This window comes from Anabrus simplex, chromosome 3 (genome assembly GCF_040414725.1).
Source record: "Anabrus simplex isolate iqAnaSimp1 chromosome 3, ASM4041472v1, whole genome shotgun sequence".
Lineage (NCBI taxonomy): Eukaryota > Metazoa > Arthropoda > Insecta > Orthoptera > Tettigoniidae > Anabrus > Anabrus simplex.
The window spans coordinates 309,881,312-309,899,935 of NC_090267.1; the positions used below are offsets into that span (position 1 = coordinate 309,881,312).

The 18,624-nt window shown below is 38.6% G+C and overlaps 1 protein-coding gene across 5 annotated transcripts in view; it reads right to left on the reverse strand.

Annotated features, from left to right (window-relative positions):
• LOC136866296 (mitochondrial glutathione transporter SLC25A40) overlaps positions 1 to 18,624 on the reverse strand; it is a 246,149-nt gene that overhangs the window by 185,952 nt on the left and 41,573 nt on the right. For all 5 annotated transcript variants that reach the window (XM_067143127.2, XM_067143129.2, XM_067143128.2 and 2 more), the window contains exon 3: positions 12,713 to 12,983. In XM_067143127.2, coding sequence (XP_066999228.1) covers positions 12,713 to 12,983 — 271 coding nt within the window. The remainder of the gene's footprint in view (positions 1 to 12,712; positions 12,984 to 18,624) is intronic.

An 18,624-nucleotide genomic window follows, 5' to 3' on the forward strand; every position in this document is an offset into this window, starting at 1 on the left:
ATATGCTTTCTCTAGATCTACGAAACAAACACAACTGCCTATTCCTCTCGTAGCATTTTTCAATTACCTGGCGCATACTGAAAATCTGATCCTGACAGCCTCTCTGTGGTCTGAAACTACACTGGTTTCCATCCAACTTCCTCTCTACGACTGATCGCACCCTCCCTTCCAAGATGCCAGTGAATACTTTGCCTGGTATACTAATCAATGAGATAACTCGATAGTTGTTGTAATTCTTCCTGTTCCCTTGCTTATAGATAGGTGTATTTACTGCTTTTGTCCAATCTGAAGGTACCTTACCAACACTCCACGCTAATTTTACTACTCTATGAAGCCATTTCATCCCTGCCTTCCCACTATACTTTACCATTTCAGGTCTAATTTCATCTATTCCTGCAGCCTTATGACAATGGAGTTTATTTACCACATTCTTTCCACTTCCTCAAGCATAATATCACCAACATCATTTTCCTCCTCCCCATGAGCTTGGCTGTTTGCAACACCACCAGGATGATTTCCTTTTACATTGATAAGATGTTCAAAATATTCCCTCCACCTCTCCAGTGATTTCCTGGGATCTATGATGAGTTCACCTGAATTACTCAAAACACTGTTCATTTCCTTTTTCCCTCCCTTCCTAAGATTCTTTATTAAAGTCCAGAAAGGTTTCCCTGCTGCTTGACCTAGCCTTTCCAGGTTATTACCAAAATCTTCCCATGACTTCTTTTTGGATTCAACAACTATTCGTTTCGTTCTGTTTCTTTCATCTACGTACAAATCCCTGTCTGCCTTGGCCCTTGTTTGGAGCCATTTCTGATAAGCCTTCTTTTTATGTTTACAGGCTGCTCTCACTTCATCATTCCACCAAGATGTTCGCCTTTTCCCATCTTTAAACACAGTTGTTTCCAGGCATTCCCCTGCTGTTTCTCCTACAGCATCCCTGTATGCCACCCATTCACTACTGTTTGAAACTTCTCACTAATCATATCCATGTACTTCTGTCTAATTTCCTCGTCCTGGAGATTTTCTACCCTTATTCGTTTGCAGACAGATTTCACTTTCTCTACCCTAGGCCTAGAGATACTTAGTTCACTACAGATCAGATAGTGGTCTGTATCATCGAAAAATCTGCGAAAAACTTGTACATTCCTAACAGATTTCCTGAATTCAAAGTCTGTTAAGATATAGTCTATTATGGATCTGGTACCCCTAGCCTCCCATGTGTAGCGGTGAATAGCCTTATGCTTGAAGAATGTATTTTTAGCAGCTAAACCCATACTAGCACAGAATTCCAGCAAACGCTTCCCATTCCCATTAGCTTCCATATCTTCCCCACATTTACCAATCACCCTTTCGTATCCTTCAGTTCTATTTCCAACTCTCGCATTGAAATCGCCCATTAGCACTATTCTATCCTTGCTGTTGACCCTGACCACGATGTCACTCAATGCTTCATAAAACTTGTCAACTTCATCCTCATCTGCACCCTCACATGGTGAATACACAGACACAATTCTTGTCCTAATTCCTCCAACTGACAAATCTACCCACATCATTCGCTCATTTACGTGTCTAACAGAAGCTATGTTCGGTGCAATGGTATTCCTAATAAAGAGCCCTACCCCAGACTCTGCCCTTCCCTTTTTAACACCCGTCAAGTAAACTTTATAATCTCCTATCTCTTCCTCGTCATCTCCCCTTACCCCGAACATCACTTAATCCTAGCACATCCAGATGCATCCCCTTTGCTGACTCGGCCAGTTCTACTTTCTTTCTTCCATAAGCCCCATTAATATTGATAGCTCCCCATCGAATTCCATTTCGTTCGCCAAGTTGTTTCCAAGGAGTCCCTCGCCTGTCAAATGGGAGTGGGACTTCATTACTCCCATAGGTCCGAGTCTTGCTTAAAATGTTCTGAGCTCGGTAAATTCATGAAGCTGGATGCTACCCTACTTGCACATAGTCCAAGTGAGGATCTCTCCTCTAATGGGTTATGGACCACCGGTGAATTGTATAGTCCTAGCCGTCTGAGCACAAGGAGGGCCAGGACTCAGAATATGTCCGAGATGCCCACTCCCATTCCATAGCAACTGGTATCCAGACTCTCGGGACCACTTACTAGGCCACTCAGCCGTTGCCCATGGTTCACGAACTAGGACGTGACTACAGTAACCCACATACATGAACCATGGATATAAATATAAATTTTGGAATTAAAATTAATTATATAAACACACTGAGTCTCACTAATTACTATATTATTTGCAGACATCAAGTCCAAATATTTAACAGAAAATATAGTTCATAATCTCAACCTCAGAGTTTTGTTTTCTGAAGACTTGCATTGAGAGTAACTGTATCTACAAAATCATTTCTTAATCCACAAAAGTAGTTAGCAGGACGTAAAGCCAATAAGATTAATTAATTTCTTAATCATTACTTTGGTTATAAGTTAAGAAATATTAATGTAGCTGCTACTAAAACTACAAAATAATAATGTCACAATATAAACCTATTTGTATAGCATTATTAAATAATCAGAATATTATCTAACTGAATGTTAAGTTGTAGTGGTTCTGCAAATGTGTTGAATTGCATCAGTACAAAGAAAATCCCGCACAGCTCAGCCAGAAGACCATTGGAATTTAGACGGCAATATCTCAGGTTCAAATCTTGTTACGAGCTCCCTAATCATATTCTCTACCTTGAGTTTGATCTTACCTTCTGCCTACTTCGCCAGCTTGCTGCTGTATTTATTGCACTCATCTTGCACTGTCTGCTCACATGGCTCACCTGCGACTGTTTGCTGCTTCTCCTTCCTGGCCTCCATTCTACTACATCACGATGTTATGTTCTCATACGTTCTTGGCTCCACTTCTCTTGCGTATATAAGTTGCCGCTGCCTTGGATTTGACAGTCAGGCATTCTGTGTTAACTTGAGCGGTGGGAGCAGAAACTCTTTTGCATGGCTAGCCCGTAGCGCTTTTTGAAATTTTTCCTTCTTCAACATGACATCTTTATTATCTTCGCTATGCTGGGTGAGCAGAATTTTATTATGTTATTCTAGACACTTTGGATTTAATGTCCTACAACTTGCCCCTCAGGCCTTGTTCATATTTCAAACTTAACCCTTTGCAGGGCAGTTCTCACTGCTTATTTGATGAACTTCTTTTATCAAGACTTAAGTTACAAAATCTTGTACGTTTGTGTCACTAAGGACTCATAGCTTGGGCGAACATTTCAAGGTTAAATCAAGTGAACGACTGACTGATACTGAACCTTTTTATACAATCTGTGTGCGTGAGACAGAATAACTTTGAATTCATAGCAGCCTGATTTTTACCATATCTCATCCGTGCCAGTCCTATTTTTTTCTCCTATTTTTGTCACTATTAACTTGTTTCTCATTTCCTGTCCTTTCCTTACTGTCCCTCTAATCTTTTCTCTTTTTGTAATTTTCGGTGATTCTAAATTTGTAAAAGTGGCCTTAGTCTTTCATTAACCTTGAATATCGGTGCTCAACTGTTGTACATATTCTTTTACATGTAAAATCATGAATTTGACCCCTTTCTAATGTCGATAAAAATTTTAAAAAAAGGTTCTATCACCAAAGAAGTCTAGTTACGATCTCATAAACATTTTCCTTTTTGGGGTCCTGTTATTTGTGCCTATATAATTCTACCTAGGTCTAGTCATGGTCTAATGATCAATTTTCTTAATAGTCTTCATTGTATTACCAAAGCTAATATTGTAAAACTCTAGTCATGATCTTTATGAAAGTATTCCTTAACAAACTCCATAAAGCATTTTAAATTCTATTTTTAAGGTTTAAAGAAAATAAAGTAACAATAATACAGCGTCGATATTGGTGAAAATCCCTGATTGTAAAATACTTTCTTCTTTTGCTGTTTTCAATACAATTTTTTGTTATTTTGAGCTTGGTTGTTTTTTCCTCACTCGCTGTCCTAACTTCCCCTTTTTTCTCCCGCTTACTATGTGCTTAACACGTCATACCTTTGGAAAATGGCCCAGCAAACTCTGCGGTAACTCTGCTGGTATGTTGAGGTTTTGATTTGTAATTATGCTTTGCTCTCTTTTCCCTAATTGGTCTGGCGCTGGAGCTTGACAATTTTTTTATGTTTGGCACGTAATTACTTGCCTTGTGGCCTTTATTGCACGCGTCTTTTGGCCTAGTGGCTTATTTTCTGGTTCAACGTACAGGCAGATTTATGCTTAATAATAGCATTCGCTCACCATCATCGGTATTGTTTAACTGAGTTTGTACGGTTTAACGTACTTATCCGGGATACACTCAAGGTATTCTCAACCCCCCCAATTCATCTTTTATTAACAAATGGTAGCAGAGTATCCTTTTCTTACTCTTAGCTGATTCTTTCTCCATCATTATCAATCTATATTTTTTCTTGAATACATATTGTTTTCTTTTTTCCTCTCTCTCAACATGGCATGTTTTTCTGATATTTTCCGTTAGGTGAAGATTCTACTTCATTACCACTCCCACCGTATCATAATTTGTCTTTGCCTAAACCTTTGGTTGGTGACTTGATTTCCTTTTCTAGTTCTGTGTCTTCCTCCATACACCCTCCATCTACTATTCCTACATTGACTTATTAACCGAAGATATAAAACCTTCTTCGTCTTTTTGACAGTATCCAATGTCTCCAGCTCCTTCTCCCATACATCAAGTTACTCTAGTGGACAGTTCACTTAATATTCAGATTAATAAACAATCATTACTCCAGGTCCCTTAATTACAAGCAACTAACCCCCATAGCTTAACCATCTGGCTTTTTTCTGTTCAAATATTCTTAAATATCAAGTTTGCCTCTTTTCCGCAATTAATCGGCCTCTTATCCGCTAAGACTTCTGGATTTTTTCGACATTTTGGTTAGATAATAAGTCCAATTTTTCTAATTGGTATGAATTACGGCATGCGATTCAAATTATTTCTTACCTTTTGAAGTGCGATGTAAGGCGAGTATCGAGTTTATCCGGCGTCATCAATTGCCTATTGAACCAGTACATGATTACTTAGATTCTATTATTACCTATAGTGATGTTCTCAATATTGCCCATAATACTTCGGAATTAATTTCCATTGTACAATTTTATGCCACCCCTTCGTTCCCTCAACTTTTTAATACACTTAACCCTCCCATTTCCATTCTTCAATTATATAATTTAGCTCAATCCCATGCTATTAATTCCCTAGGTGATCGTTATTTTCTTCTATTCCACCACCAGTTATCAACCCTACTTCATTACTTCGATCATTGCCTTCCTCTTTTGTTTCTACTGTTCATCCCCCGGTCATTTGTTTTCGTTGTAAAGAACAAGGACATACTGCTAAATATTGTAACATTCAGTCTTCAGGAAATGCTTTTCACCCACGTTGCTAGGCAGTAGACGTTTAATGGAGGAAAACCTGCCTTCTGTTTCTCATCTATTCCAAGCTTGTTCTCAAATACCCTCTTCTGATTTTTTGATTGATTGTGCTTTATTTTTACCTCGCACTTCTCACATTCTTCTAACTGTAAACAATTTTCCCTCTGTTGCTCTCTTAGATTCTGGAGCAGCAGTATCTCTTATTAGTTTGGAGTTTTTTGAATCTTTAAAGTCAATTTCTCCCCAACTGCATTATTTTCCTTCTACTCAATGTCTTTCTGCGTCTAATCAGCCTTTGAATATTCTTGGTACCATTTCTTTAAATATCAAAATGCAATATTTTTCTTGGCCCTTTACCTTTTCTGTTGTAAAAGAATTATAATCCCCCATTATTTTAGGTTTCAATTTTTTTTCCCCACACTGGCCTTATATTTGATTCTGCGAACTCTAAGGTTCCCTTTCATTTTCCTTCCAAGTCAGTTCCCATGGTCGATGTTTTCGATTATCTCCATTTTTTACATTCTACCTCTTCTCACGTTACTTCTGTTCACTCTGATCACATCCAATCTATGCTAACTGAATTTTCCGATCTCATTAACCCAACTTTGCGTACCGTAAAAAACTTTACCGCTCATATTGACCTTACCGATACCACTCTGGTCCACTCCTCTCCTTATTTTCTGAGCCCTCCTAGGATGAAGGTTTTAAACCAACTAGTTGACAAAATGCTCAAAGATAACACTATCATCCCTTCATCTTCTAATTATGCCTCAAACGCATTTATTGTGGATAAACCCGACGACTCAGCTAGATTTATTGCTGACTATCGTAAATTGAACTCTAGGATATTATATGATGCTTACCCCATGCCTAAATTACAATCTGCTTTCCAGCACTATTCCGATTCTCAATATTTCACCATTTTTTTTCTCTTAACTCTGCTTATAACCAAATTCCTTTGGATGAAATCAGTTCTCGTTACACTGCTTTCATTACTCTTAATGGTTTATACCAGTTCAAAAAGTTCCCTTTGGTTTAAATTTTTGTTCTCAAATTATGCAATGTTTTATTGATTCTTTGTTTTCTGATATTAAGTATAAGTATTTGTTTCCCTTTATTGACGATATCCTGATTTATTCTCCTGATCTTCAATCTCATTTATCACACGTTCGTGAAGTTCTTACCCGCCTTTGCGCTGTTGGTTTAACTGTTAACACTTCGAAGATACTTACTGCCCAAACATCTATTAAATTTCTTGGACATATTTTGAGTTCTCAGCGTATCGCTGTTGATCCTGATAGAGCTTCCGCTATTCACAAAATACCTCCTCCGAAAAATTTAAAACAACTACATTCCTTTCTTGGTATGGTTGGTTTCTATGTGAAGTATATTCCAGATTTTTCCTTAATTTGTGAACCTTTAAATCTTCTCAAAAGGAAAGGCATCAAATTTCACTGGTCTTCCTCCCAACAAGCTGCATTTGCCATGTTGAAATTTAAACTCAGACTCCTCTTTTACAAATTCCCGACTTTAATGTGACCTTTGAACTTTCTACTAATGCCTCTGACGTCAGTGCCGTATTGCAACAAACTTATAATGGACAAACTTTACCTAATGCCTATTTTAGCCGCATCTTATCATCAATTGAATGTACATATTCTACCTATGAAAAAAGAAGCCCTTGCTCTCATTCTTTCTATTGAGCACTTTGCAGACTATCTTGACCTCCGTAAATTCATAGTAAGTACTGATAATCAAGCTCTTTCCTGGTTGTTTTATAACGCCCCCAAGATAGGTTGCACCGGTTGTTGGTTCGCTTATCCCTATTCAAATTTTCTCTTAAGTTTATATCTGGTTATCACAATTCCGTTGCTGACGCCTTATCTTGTCTTTTTGAAGATCATCAATCTCATGATTCTGAAATAAATCACCTTCCTGTGAATTCCATTACTTCTATTTCCTCACTTACTAATTTTCCCCTCTCTTTTCAGTCATGTTTGCAATACTAAAAACTTGACCCATATTGCCAACAACTTGTTCATGACCTTTCTTCCCCTGATTATTCTGGTCCTTTTTGCCTGCAGAATCAACTTCTTATCTTTAAACCTACTCCTCGTCTTGACCTTCCCTCTGCTTTACGCTCTATGATTTTTCACTACTTTCATGGTTCCCCTGACGGAGGACATTTTGGTATGGCCAAGACCTACACCCGTCTTGCCTCTCAATTTGTCTGGCCTCAAATGTTTAACGTACTTATCCGGGATACACTCAAGGTATCCCTGCCCCTCCTCCCTAATTCATCTGTTGGTAACAATCCTTGTCACGCATTAGAAAAACAGTCATCTTTGTATATGATCTTTATTGACTTTGAGAAGGCCTTTGATAGCATTTTTTGGGGCTAAGATCTGGAGAGTTATGAAGATGTTTGGCATTCCCAAGAAGGTGGTTTTATTTTTTTATTTTGCTAGTTGCTTTACGTCACACTGACACAGATAGGTCTTATGGAGATGATGGGAAAGGAAAGGCCTAGGAGTTGGAAGAAAGTGGCTGTGGCCTTAATTAAGGTACAGCCCCAGCATTTGCCTGGTGTGAAAATGGGAAACCATGGAAAAATATTTTCAGGGCTGCCAACAGTGGGATTCAAACCCACTATCTCCCGGATGCAAGCTCACAACCACGTGCCCCTGACCGCACGGCCAACTCGCCCGGTCCCAAGAAGATTATCAGTCTGATTAAGTGCATGTATGGTAAGTATACAAGCCAGGTGAAACATAAGGGATGTTTGACAGAACCAATTGATGATTAGACTGCTGTGAAACAAGGCTGTCTACTTTCACCCATACTGTTCCTTATGACTCTTGACATCATGAGAACTGCAATGAATCAACCATTGGGAATCCAGTGGAATCTTTTCAACGACTGGAAGATTTGGACTTTGCCAATGACCTATGCTTACTAGCTCATAGTTGTAGAGATACGGAAATTAATCTTAAAGACCTGGAAACTGAAGCATAGGAAGTTGGAATCCAGAATGACATTAAGAAGGCAAAGGAAATGTGATTGAGAAACAAAAATAATACATCGCTGCAACTGGATGGGCAGGTTATAAAGAGAGTGAATAGCTTCTGTTACCTAGGAAGCATTGTAACGGTGAACAGAGTGGCATGTGAAGATGTTACCAGTTGTTTGAACAAAGCTAATGATGCGTTTGCATTACTCCATCCCATACGGAGGTCTAAAGATCTCCGTAAGAGAACAAAACTGCAGATCTTTAATAGCAATGTGAAGTCTGTGTTGCTTTATGTGTGTAAAACCTGGAAAGCGATCAAGTCTTAGATAAATAAAGTAAGATAGACAGATGTTCCTCTTAATCAATACAATTTATATCTAGTACACAATATTACATAATGATACTAGTTTCAGCCCAACACAATGCCATTCTCAGCCATATAAACATGAATATCTTAAAGACTAATTAGCCTAATCATAAACATTTTCTCAACATGTGCACTGTCAGTTTGTTTTGGTAAAATGATTTAAAATGGTTTTGGACACTCCTGAACTCTTGCAGTGCAGGTCACTTATGGTTTGATGTTGACAACATATAATTCATATTATCCGTATGTTCAAAAGATCAAAAAAGGTTAAAAATATATATTGTGGTGCAAATACATATGTAAGTATTGAAAAATAATTCACTTTTCTTTTTTTGCTAGTTGCTTTACGTCGCACCAACTCAGATAGGTCTTATGGCGACGATGGGACAGGGAAGGGCTAGGAGTGGGAAGGAAGCGGTCGTGGTCTTAATTAAGGTACAGCCCCAGCATTTGCCTGGTGTGAAAATGGGAAACCACGGAAAACTATTTTCAGGGCTGCCGACAGTGGGGTTCGAACCTACTATCTCTCGAATACTGGATACTGGCCGTACTTAAGCGACTGCAGCTATCGAGCTCGGTAATAACTCACTTCATTGTATGGTGAGTGTTATTTCAAAAAACAATTGATGAGTGGGAGGGAACATCATTCTCAACTTCTGATGGAAACACGTAGTGTTGTTGAAATCCAGAGTTGTAGGACAGTTGTGTCTAGCTTGAATGTACTGGATGTTCCCTCTGGTTCGTGCAGATCTTCTTAACAGTACATTAGAGTCATATTGCCTGCTATCATGTCTATACTGAACCCATCATTCATCAAAAGGGACACCTAAATTTACTAGTGAACCTAGCCGCGAGATACATTGTTGTGAAAGGAGCATCCATTTTGGTATCATCACCTGAGAAGCACCCTGTGTCTTCTTCAGGTTTCGTACCCATTAGACAAGAATGCTGAAGCTGAATTGCTATCTATTTGGGCAGGAAAGGAGTCCAGATTTATGAGATCTTATGGGAGAAGTTCGGATGGATTCGAGCATACTTGTGGCTAATTTCTAAAATATAATTATCCAGATGTAAACTAAAACTTTGATTGGTACAGTGGAATGCTCAGTTAATTGAAAAGCATTGTCATGTAATCAAATGTTTTCTGGCCAAAGATAGAAAGGTTGTGCTAGACCGTGGGAAGATTCGAAGCTACACGTGTATGTTGTGATGGTGGGAGAAATGTATTTATTCAACCCACACTTCAGCATTTTAGACCACTTAGAGGCAAATTAAAATTATAAAATCATGAGATTCATATTTCATGAATTTTTCTGAACATTGGGGATATCAACACCAGAGATGAGACCCATGGGATAATGAAATTGTGTAACGTGGTGCGATCGTCTAATCACTTCTGCGCACCAAAAACCTGGATATACTAGGAATGACGATGGAGGATGGGACAGGTCCATCTAGTGTGAATTGAACAAATAATCTTAAGATCCCTCCCAAAGACCAAGCAACACATCAACGGGAATGATATTCATACAAGACTGTATCAAGTGTCTAGGATGTTCTTTCTCAATTAAGCAGCAGCCTAAAACCAAGAAACAGCTTAATATAGTACTCTTTACAAATCCTTGACGTTACATGAGACCCGAAGTCAAGACGCTTACAGTTTAATTCACAACAACGTTCTTGACCAGTCTATTTTTAACAATCAGTTTTAAATCTCCACTAGTGTTTGACAGCTCATTTCAATATTAGTTACGTCAAGAACATGAAAATGAAATATGTGGGTCAAATAAGCCCCAGTATCAATATCCTCCTTTCTCAAGACTTATGATAGAGAAGAAGATCCATTTTAGTTTTGAACATATTTTCAAGTTAGGTACAATAGGACCGACAAGTTTTAATGTGTTAAAACACCATTAACTTATGTTACCCACAGTTATGTTCAGTTCACATTTTAAAAATTATTATCCTGACATGTTAGTCTTAAGAGATTATTAATGTTTGTATATTATACTATATATTGGTAAAAAAGGTCCCAAACCTTGACCTAAAGGTTGTCTACAGGCTGAAGATGCCCAAAATAATGGGTGAAACATGTACCTGTACATAAATTCATGTAGATTCAAATCACATTAAACGTGGAAAGTATTGAATAGGTGGTTTTTTATTAAATTATCTTCAATACGGAACAATAATGGGAGTTGTTACTTGTCATACCGCAGCAGTAGTCGAAACGTCTGGACGAAATGAGAGGAGTGGACCATGGCATAATAGCCCGGAAGATTTTTATTATGTCTTCTTCTTTTTTCTACCGCTTTTCCCACATCTATGGGGTCGTGGATGCGAAATGTATCACACATGCGAATTTGGCCCTGTTTTACAGCCGGATACCCTTCCCGACGCCAACCCTATATGGAGGGATGTAATCAATATAGCATGTTTCTGTGGTGGTTGGTAGTGTAGTGTGTTGTGTGAATATGAAGAGGGAAGTGTTGGGACAAACACAAACACCCAGTCCCCAAGCTAGAAGAATTAATCAGAGGCGATTAAAATCCCCGACCCGGCCGGAATCGAACCCGGGACCCTCTGAACTGAAGGCCTCAACGCTGACCATTCAGCCAATGAGTTGGACAGTTGTAAATTGTCACCAATATTATTTTTATTGTTTATTAATGACGTCTTCAAATTGGAAGGCTTTGAGAAAGGAGCTTTTCCGTGTCTCAAAAACCAACATGTTCTAGGCCTGATCTTTGCCAACGACATCCTTCCACTTGCATTAACACCTGTCAAGATCCAAAAGAGTATTAATGAGAAAGAAAACAATTTAAAGGAGTGGAATCTGAAAGTTACTTCACAGAAAACCAGAGTCACAGGTTGTAAAAAGCAGCAAATGGCCTGAAAAAGAAAACGTATGGTAGCAGAATCATACCTAAAATTAAGTTCTTTTCAGGTAGCTTATACATTTCTTTATTTGGAAGTTAGTTTCAGCAGACTGAAGAACCTAATGGTTATAAACTACATTTAGTGTTTGCTCGACAAAATTAAAACTCAAAAACTTTGTCACCCAACAGATATCTGTTTCTCTACCATCTCGTAAAGTAAAATGGAACATCTAAATTGACATGTGGGCAGCCCAAATGGCAATGACTCGAAATGCCTGCAAATGGAAGCTGAAGCCATATGATGATTATGATTACTACTTGTTCAAGTTAGAGTAGATGAAAAGGCAATGCAAAGAGTATCACTGGCAAGCCCAGCACAATGATAGCAACAGTTATGAATAACAGTTTTTATTTTTTATAAGACAAAATTCAGTTTTCTACCAGGAATAAATGCAAATTCAACTGATGACACATCCATATACTTGTACAGGACCTATTAAAATCTTCCACAACTGATGCAGTGAACAGTTACAACTCTAAACATAACATGCACTAACTGCCAAAAAACCATTGCCTTGTTGTAAACATAATAATCAAACCCCACCACAATTTTATACTGAGTGGCTGCCTTGATTGTTCTGAACAACCTGAAACATATTCCAAGTCTTTATCCCATAATTATAATTTCGTGTGGCTATTTCTAGCCGAGTGCAGCCCTTGTAAGGCAGACCCTCCGATGAGGGTGGGCAGCATCTGCCATGTGTAGGTAACTGCGTGTTACTGTGGTGGAGGATAGTGTTATGTGTGGTGTGCGAGTTGCAGGGATGTTGGGGACAGCACAAACACCCAGCCCCTGAGCCATTGGAATTAACCAATGAAGGTTAAAATCCCCGACCCGGCCGGGAATCAAACCCGGGACCCTCTGAACCGAAGCCCAGTACGCTGACCATTCAGCCAACAAGTCAGACTATCCCAAGGTGAAAAGAAATGATAAAGGAAGGTTTAATAGGATAAAATATAATCAAACATATACATATAGCTGGTACTTGCCTTCATAGCTGACTTTCTTTGACTGCATTTTTGTTCTTATAAGTTCCAAAGGACTTACTAGTGTCACTGCCCATGCTCTGGCAGTAGACCCAGCAACCAGAGGTGCCCACACAGGTGATACACCATTATAGTAATCCTTTATTAAGAGCCTTAGTTGTTCATAGGAAACAAAATAAACAACTGTAGCAGGCACAGCCAACACCAAAGTAGGACTTAAACCACTCCATAATGCAGTAATACCTTCAGTTCGACTTATCTTCACAAATGCATCCTGCAACAAGGATAAACAATTAGCTTTGTTATTACTTAAATGCAGTTCACAGGTACATGTACAATGCTGAAGGAACAATAAAAAGGAAAGTTTCTCATAAAACAAGGAAAGGGGCATGAAGGAACATGAAATAGAGTTCCTTCAAAAAGATGCTTGCTTGTTGTTTAAAGGCGCCTAACATCGAAGGTCATCGGCCTCCTTTAAAAAGAAGGTGGCAGATTATGATTATGAATGAGCTTAATCACTAAAAATGACCTTTAAAGATCAAAAAATAGCTTGGAACTCTTCAGTTTAAGAAAAATGCATTTAAATGTTAATAATGATAACATTTTCCATAAAGAATTACTCAACTAAATTTCCATCTATAATCATACTAACCATCATTATTGATAGATTAATTTTTATACAACTACAATAGTAATACCATCTAGCGCATATGAGTGGTGGCAGAAAAAAAAACAGAGAACACACCTTAATTAAGCACAGTCAGTCAGTGCATTATCACAGATTGGTTTTAGGGGCTTAGAAAACTGCAGGCCACCACTCCTGCACACCTGATGATTTGAAACATGCCTGATGTTATTGTGGTGCTGCAGTAAAATATGTGAACTGTATTTATTATTATGGCTAGGATTTGTGCAGGTGCCCCAGGACTTGAATAAAAGTACTGTCCCAGAATTTTTCTGCAGAGTGGGGAATAATTTGGGAGGAAACATTGTGGTAGTGGTGGTTGTTAATTCAAGAGGATGTACATCTTGGTAACCATCCTCTCTTAATACTAATCAGAGGAAGAAGGCCAACTCTAACTCTGTGAAGAATGAAGGTATGTGGAAAAGAAAGGAAAGAGTCACAAAATGCATGAAAATTAAAGACTCCTAAGCCTTACAAACCTAATACCATTGTTCTTCTGGTCGAAACAACATCTCTCTGGTAGCTCACAAATTAAAATTACACTGGATTAAAACATGTAACTGTATTCTAACACTGTTTACAGCTTAAACTATAAAAAAAAACACACACACACGCACGCACGCACGCACGCACGCACGCACGCACACACACACACACACACAAAAAAGGACTGCCGCCGAAACCCTTGGTTGAGACAATGGTTCCTAAATGCAAGCCACATTACCCTCTCACCCCATTATTCACTTCTTCAGCCTTTCACTCCGGGTGCTTGATAAGTGCTGCTACTCTTTCACACATCGTCAGGTGAACTAAACAGGGCTAAGCAACCCAACAGCCAAGGAGGTCAGAAGATAACAAGAGCAGGCCAAGACCACCCAACAGCCAAGGAGGTCAGAAGAGAACAAGAGCAGGCCAAGACCAAACGGTTGGTCAAATGCTGAAACTTCCTCTCCCTAAAGCAGTGTTCTGCAACCAGCACACTGGCGAAAGGTGCGACATGAACTTTTACATATTGTATCAATTGTAGAATTTTATTTTTAAAATTTGAACACAGTTGTGTTTCATATACTTGTATTTCACTCTCTGCCACAGCACTGATGAAATGTTTGTTCATTCCTCGTTACATGCTGCATATTTGTATGTATTCTAAAAAATGAAATGTAAATAATTTGCTCACAATTGAATGGTTGAGTGGAAGAAGGGCGTAACTCAAAAAACATAGTTTTGAGATAATCAACGAAAACTACCTAGACCTTTTATCTGTTACCGGAATGTAACAATATTCATGCATGTCTTAGAGATACACTTCCTCATATGATTACAGTGAGTTTTATGGGCATTGTTTCAATAACCCGCAAGACCAGAGCCTTAATATTTTTTGAATTACACCCATCTTCCATAGAAGGTCGTTGAAAAAAGAAACCATATGAATGTAATATTGCAAATTGACTGTATGTACGGTATTTCTTGTGGAGGTACAATACTGCATAATATTTACTACGATGACAATCATTTTTTACAAAACATTATGTTTACTAGAAACCTGCAATGCAAGAAATAGATTAAATATTCACAATATCACAATAACATGAAATATTCCTGGCGTTTCTTGATGTTCCTCTACTCCATGTATCCCATAAGAAGTGCATCCTATCGTTCTTTGCTTCCACTTCCCAAAAACCCTCCATGAAGAATTTCCTGGTCTTCAGCAGACATCTCATAGCATCTCTTCATGCAGCATTGTTCAACAGGTTTAAATTTTTTCTTGTTAAACTGCAGGAAAATATTACTTAGACCTAGTATTTAAGTGCTTACCTAGATCTAATGTACGGTATATTATAGTATAAGCCTGCATTAGTAGTACCCTCAATTCATTCGCCAGTGCAATATTAACAAGTAGGCTATTATACTCACCATTTTCTTGAAGTACTTGTATATGCTTTCCCGGAATTTCGTCGGCACTTACTGAGCTCTTTCTTCCACAATTTCTTAAAACTTTTTCATTTTCTACCCTTGTTCTTCTTTTTCCTATCATATACATAATGGTCACTACTATTTCCTTCGTCAGAACAGTTGTATTCACTTTCATCGGAACTTGCGTGTGATGACACAGCAGCCATTGTGATTACCTACGCCCGTCTTGCTCAAGACAGCCGCGATCTGGAAGACAGGCGCAACTCAGCAATGTATGAGAATTGACTCTCCACTGCCATCTATGGGAACTAGTGTAAAGCCGCTTTCACTGGCTGCTGCAGACATCGCCAGAGAGCATATAGAGTCATTTTACGGAAAAGGACGTAATTCGAGTTACACCCTTCTTCCACCCAACCCTTCAATTGTTATATTGTAGTTTGGGATTTTTATTTCTTGCCTCTAGCTTTGTGCTATGTGGCTTCTTCATTATCCTTACTGCACGTTTTGTGTACATACTTTTCCAAAAACTGTTGGGATTAGCAAAACTTCACCTTTATTACTTTATTGTATTGTTTTGGTACTTGTCCCTATACGTTAGTCATCATCATCATCCTAAACCATCTCCAGTTTCCCGGGTGTGGTATATGAGCCTCCTCCATCTCATCCTGTCCTTGTACCATTCTTCCTCCACCAACTTGTCCCTATCATGACCTCTCAGCATTACATCGCTCTTAACTAAATCTATCCATTTCCTTCGTGGCCTTCCCACGGGTCGTCTTCCTTCTACCTTTCTGTCAAATTCCTTCCTTGCAGTTCTTCTTCAAACTTTATTACTTTCTTCCTATTCCAGTTCACTGACCCAGGTGACTAGATTAACAAGTGCTGGAACTTCCATAAGGCTCTGTAGTCCAGAAAAATTAGTTCATATTTCAATACCATGTGCCACACAGATCATTTGGTCTGAACGAGTAGCAGTTCACAGCAATATTGTGTAGGCACAATGCAATGTATAATAATGTTTGCATGTGAACTGACAGTTGTTATTAAATCAGCATCATGCCAGGCTGTTTTGTGTCAGGATGTAAATCTTAAGGCATATCAATCGTAAGGCTTTTCTAAAGATGAATGTCAAGCTGATAATGCATCTTACCGAGCTCGATAGCTGCAGTCGCTTAAGTGCGGCCAGTATCCAGTAATCGGGAGATAGTGGGTTCGAGCCCCACTGTCGGCAGCCCTGAAGATGGTTTTCCGTGGTTTCCCATTTTCACACCAGACAAATGCCGGGCTGTACCTTAATTAAGGCCAAGGACGCTTCCTCTCCCATTGTCGCCATAAGACCTCTCTGTGTCAGTGTGACATAAAGCAAATAGCACAATGCATCTTTCCAGCAGGTCTGTTGCGATAGGTCTGGCGTTTTATAGAGCACTTGTTGTGCAGTACTTGAAATATTTACACATGATATGAACAACATTTTTGATGCTGTGGATTTGAAATTGCCAATTGAGGGGGGGGCTCCAAAATTATGACAAGCATCAAAACACACTGAAATAGTTCAACGAAGTTATCCAATGCAGTGATAACAATTGCATCTATTGTAACTCTAGGAGTCACCATCCAGAGCACACACTAGATATGGCCAACTTCCTTTGATCTTATAGGGGACTTAATCGGTGACAAACAAACTTCTATTTTTTTAAATCTTCTTTTGTATCACCCTACATGGGCTACGTGCCATAAAAGAAATTTGCTCACAGTTCGCTGTTATTGACTACAAGTTGTCTTCACACAAAAGATGAATGGCATGGGATGATAGACGGTGAAGTAGGGTGGTAATGGGAAATATTCATGAACAGATAAGGGGCACTATTTCATCGACAGATATTAAACAAGGCTCAGTCCCATAGATCTGCCAGTTAATGATAATGGTTCAATTAGAGCAGGTGATAATTAAGTGTATTATTTATATGGCTGCTTGATTCACAGAACAGCAAAACAATTGTACTGCGCGATGAGTGCCTGTGAAATCGTTTGAATATTATTCTGAAATTCAGTGTGTCCTTAGTAATGTAAAAGTTCCTTCCAAATTACGGGTCTTTGACGGTAGTGACTCTAAATGTCTCAGATATCCTTTGTTAGCTTTCTAAGACATGATGAAACGTGTAGACGCTATAATGGAAGAAAAATTAAAAAGGAGAATAATTGTTGTGGGAGTGATATATTTTCAGTCTGTGTGGAATGATGTATGAACTTCAAGTATTTTAAAAGTGTGCTCTTCAGGGGATAATCTGCCATTATATTTACCCAAAATGATATTTCATTACATTAAGTTTTTTTTTTTTTTTTTTACAAGTGGCTTTACATCGCACCGACACATAAGTTTTAGGTTTTATGGCGATCCAGATTTATTTTTGGGGGGGAATCAGAGTCCTGCAGCCAGGCCCACCGCGCAGCACTTTAAACCCAGGGGCTCTGGCAGCCCAGCCCACGCAGTGCTGCTCTCTTCTGAAGCGGCAGCGTACTGGCCCACAGCACCGGTCTCATACAGCCCACAGCAGTCCACCGCACTGGGCGGGCTCAGTAGAATAAAGTTGAGTACTTCTCCACAATACGTGCGCCGTGCACAACCAAATGTTCACATCACACTACTATTCGGTTCATTCACTCTACGAATTCCCGTACACTAATAACATATTTTAAAGTATGCTAATTGTATTCTTAAATTAAATGGTAGAGATTTCTCCTACACTGGAATAATAATAATAATAATAATAATAATAATAATAATAATAATAATAATAATAATAATAATACAGAAACTTTATTGTAAACTAATATTCGTTTGCAATTGACATCAAGTTAACTGAAAATAAATCTAAATAACACGAAGCATATTCATAGGACTTCATTCACGTTTACCTCAAAATAAAATACAAACAGAAATGACTTGCAGTATGCCAACAACAGAAACAAACCTGAACATAGTTTTAACTCAATGTGTGTAGTTTATTGGACATTGTCAATGTGGTGGAATGGAATTACTGAGAATGAAAAGAAGAGCATCAGTATTGTCTGGTTGTAGAAGAGACCGTTGTGCGTTGAGACCCACTGAACTGAAATTTCTCTTTGAAGCTGAACTTGATGCTTGCACACATATTAGTTTCTTGGCAATCTGGTGAAATTTTGGATAGTTTTGTCCATTTGTTCTCCAATAGGACGCTATATCTATCTCCTTCCATTCCACAATTTTGCTTTAAATATCTTTCCAGCTCATCTGTTGGAATAGGAGCATCATAAACGTCAGTCCACTAAGAAAACT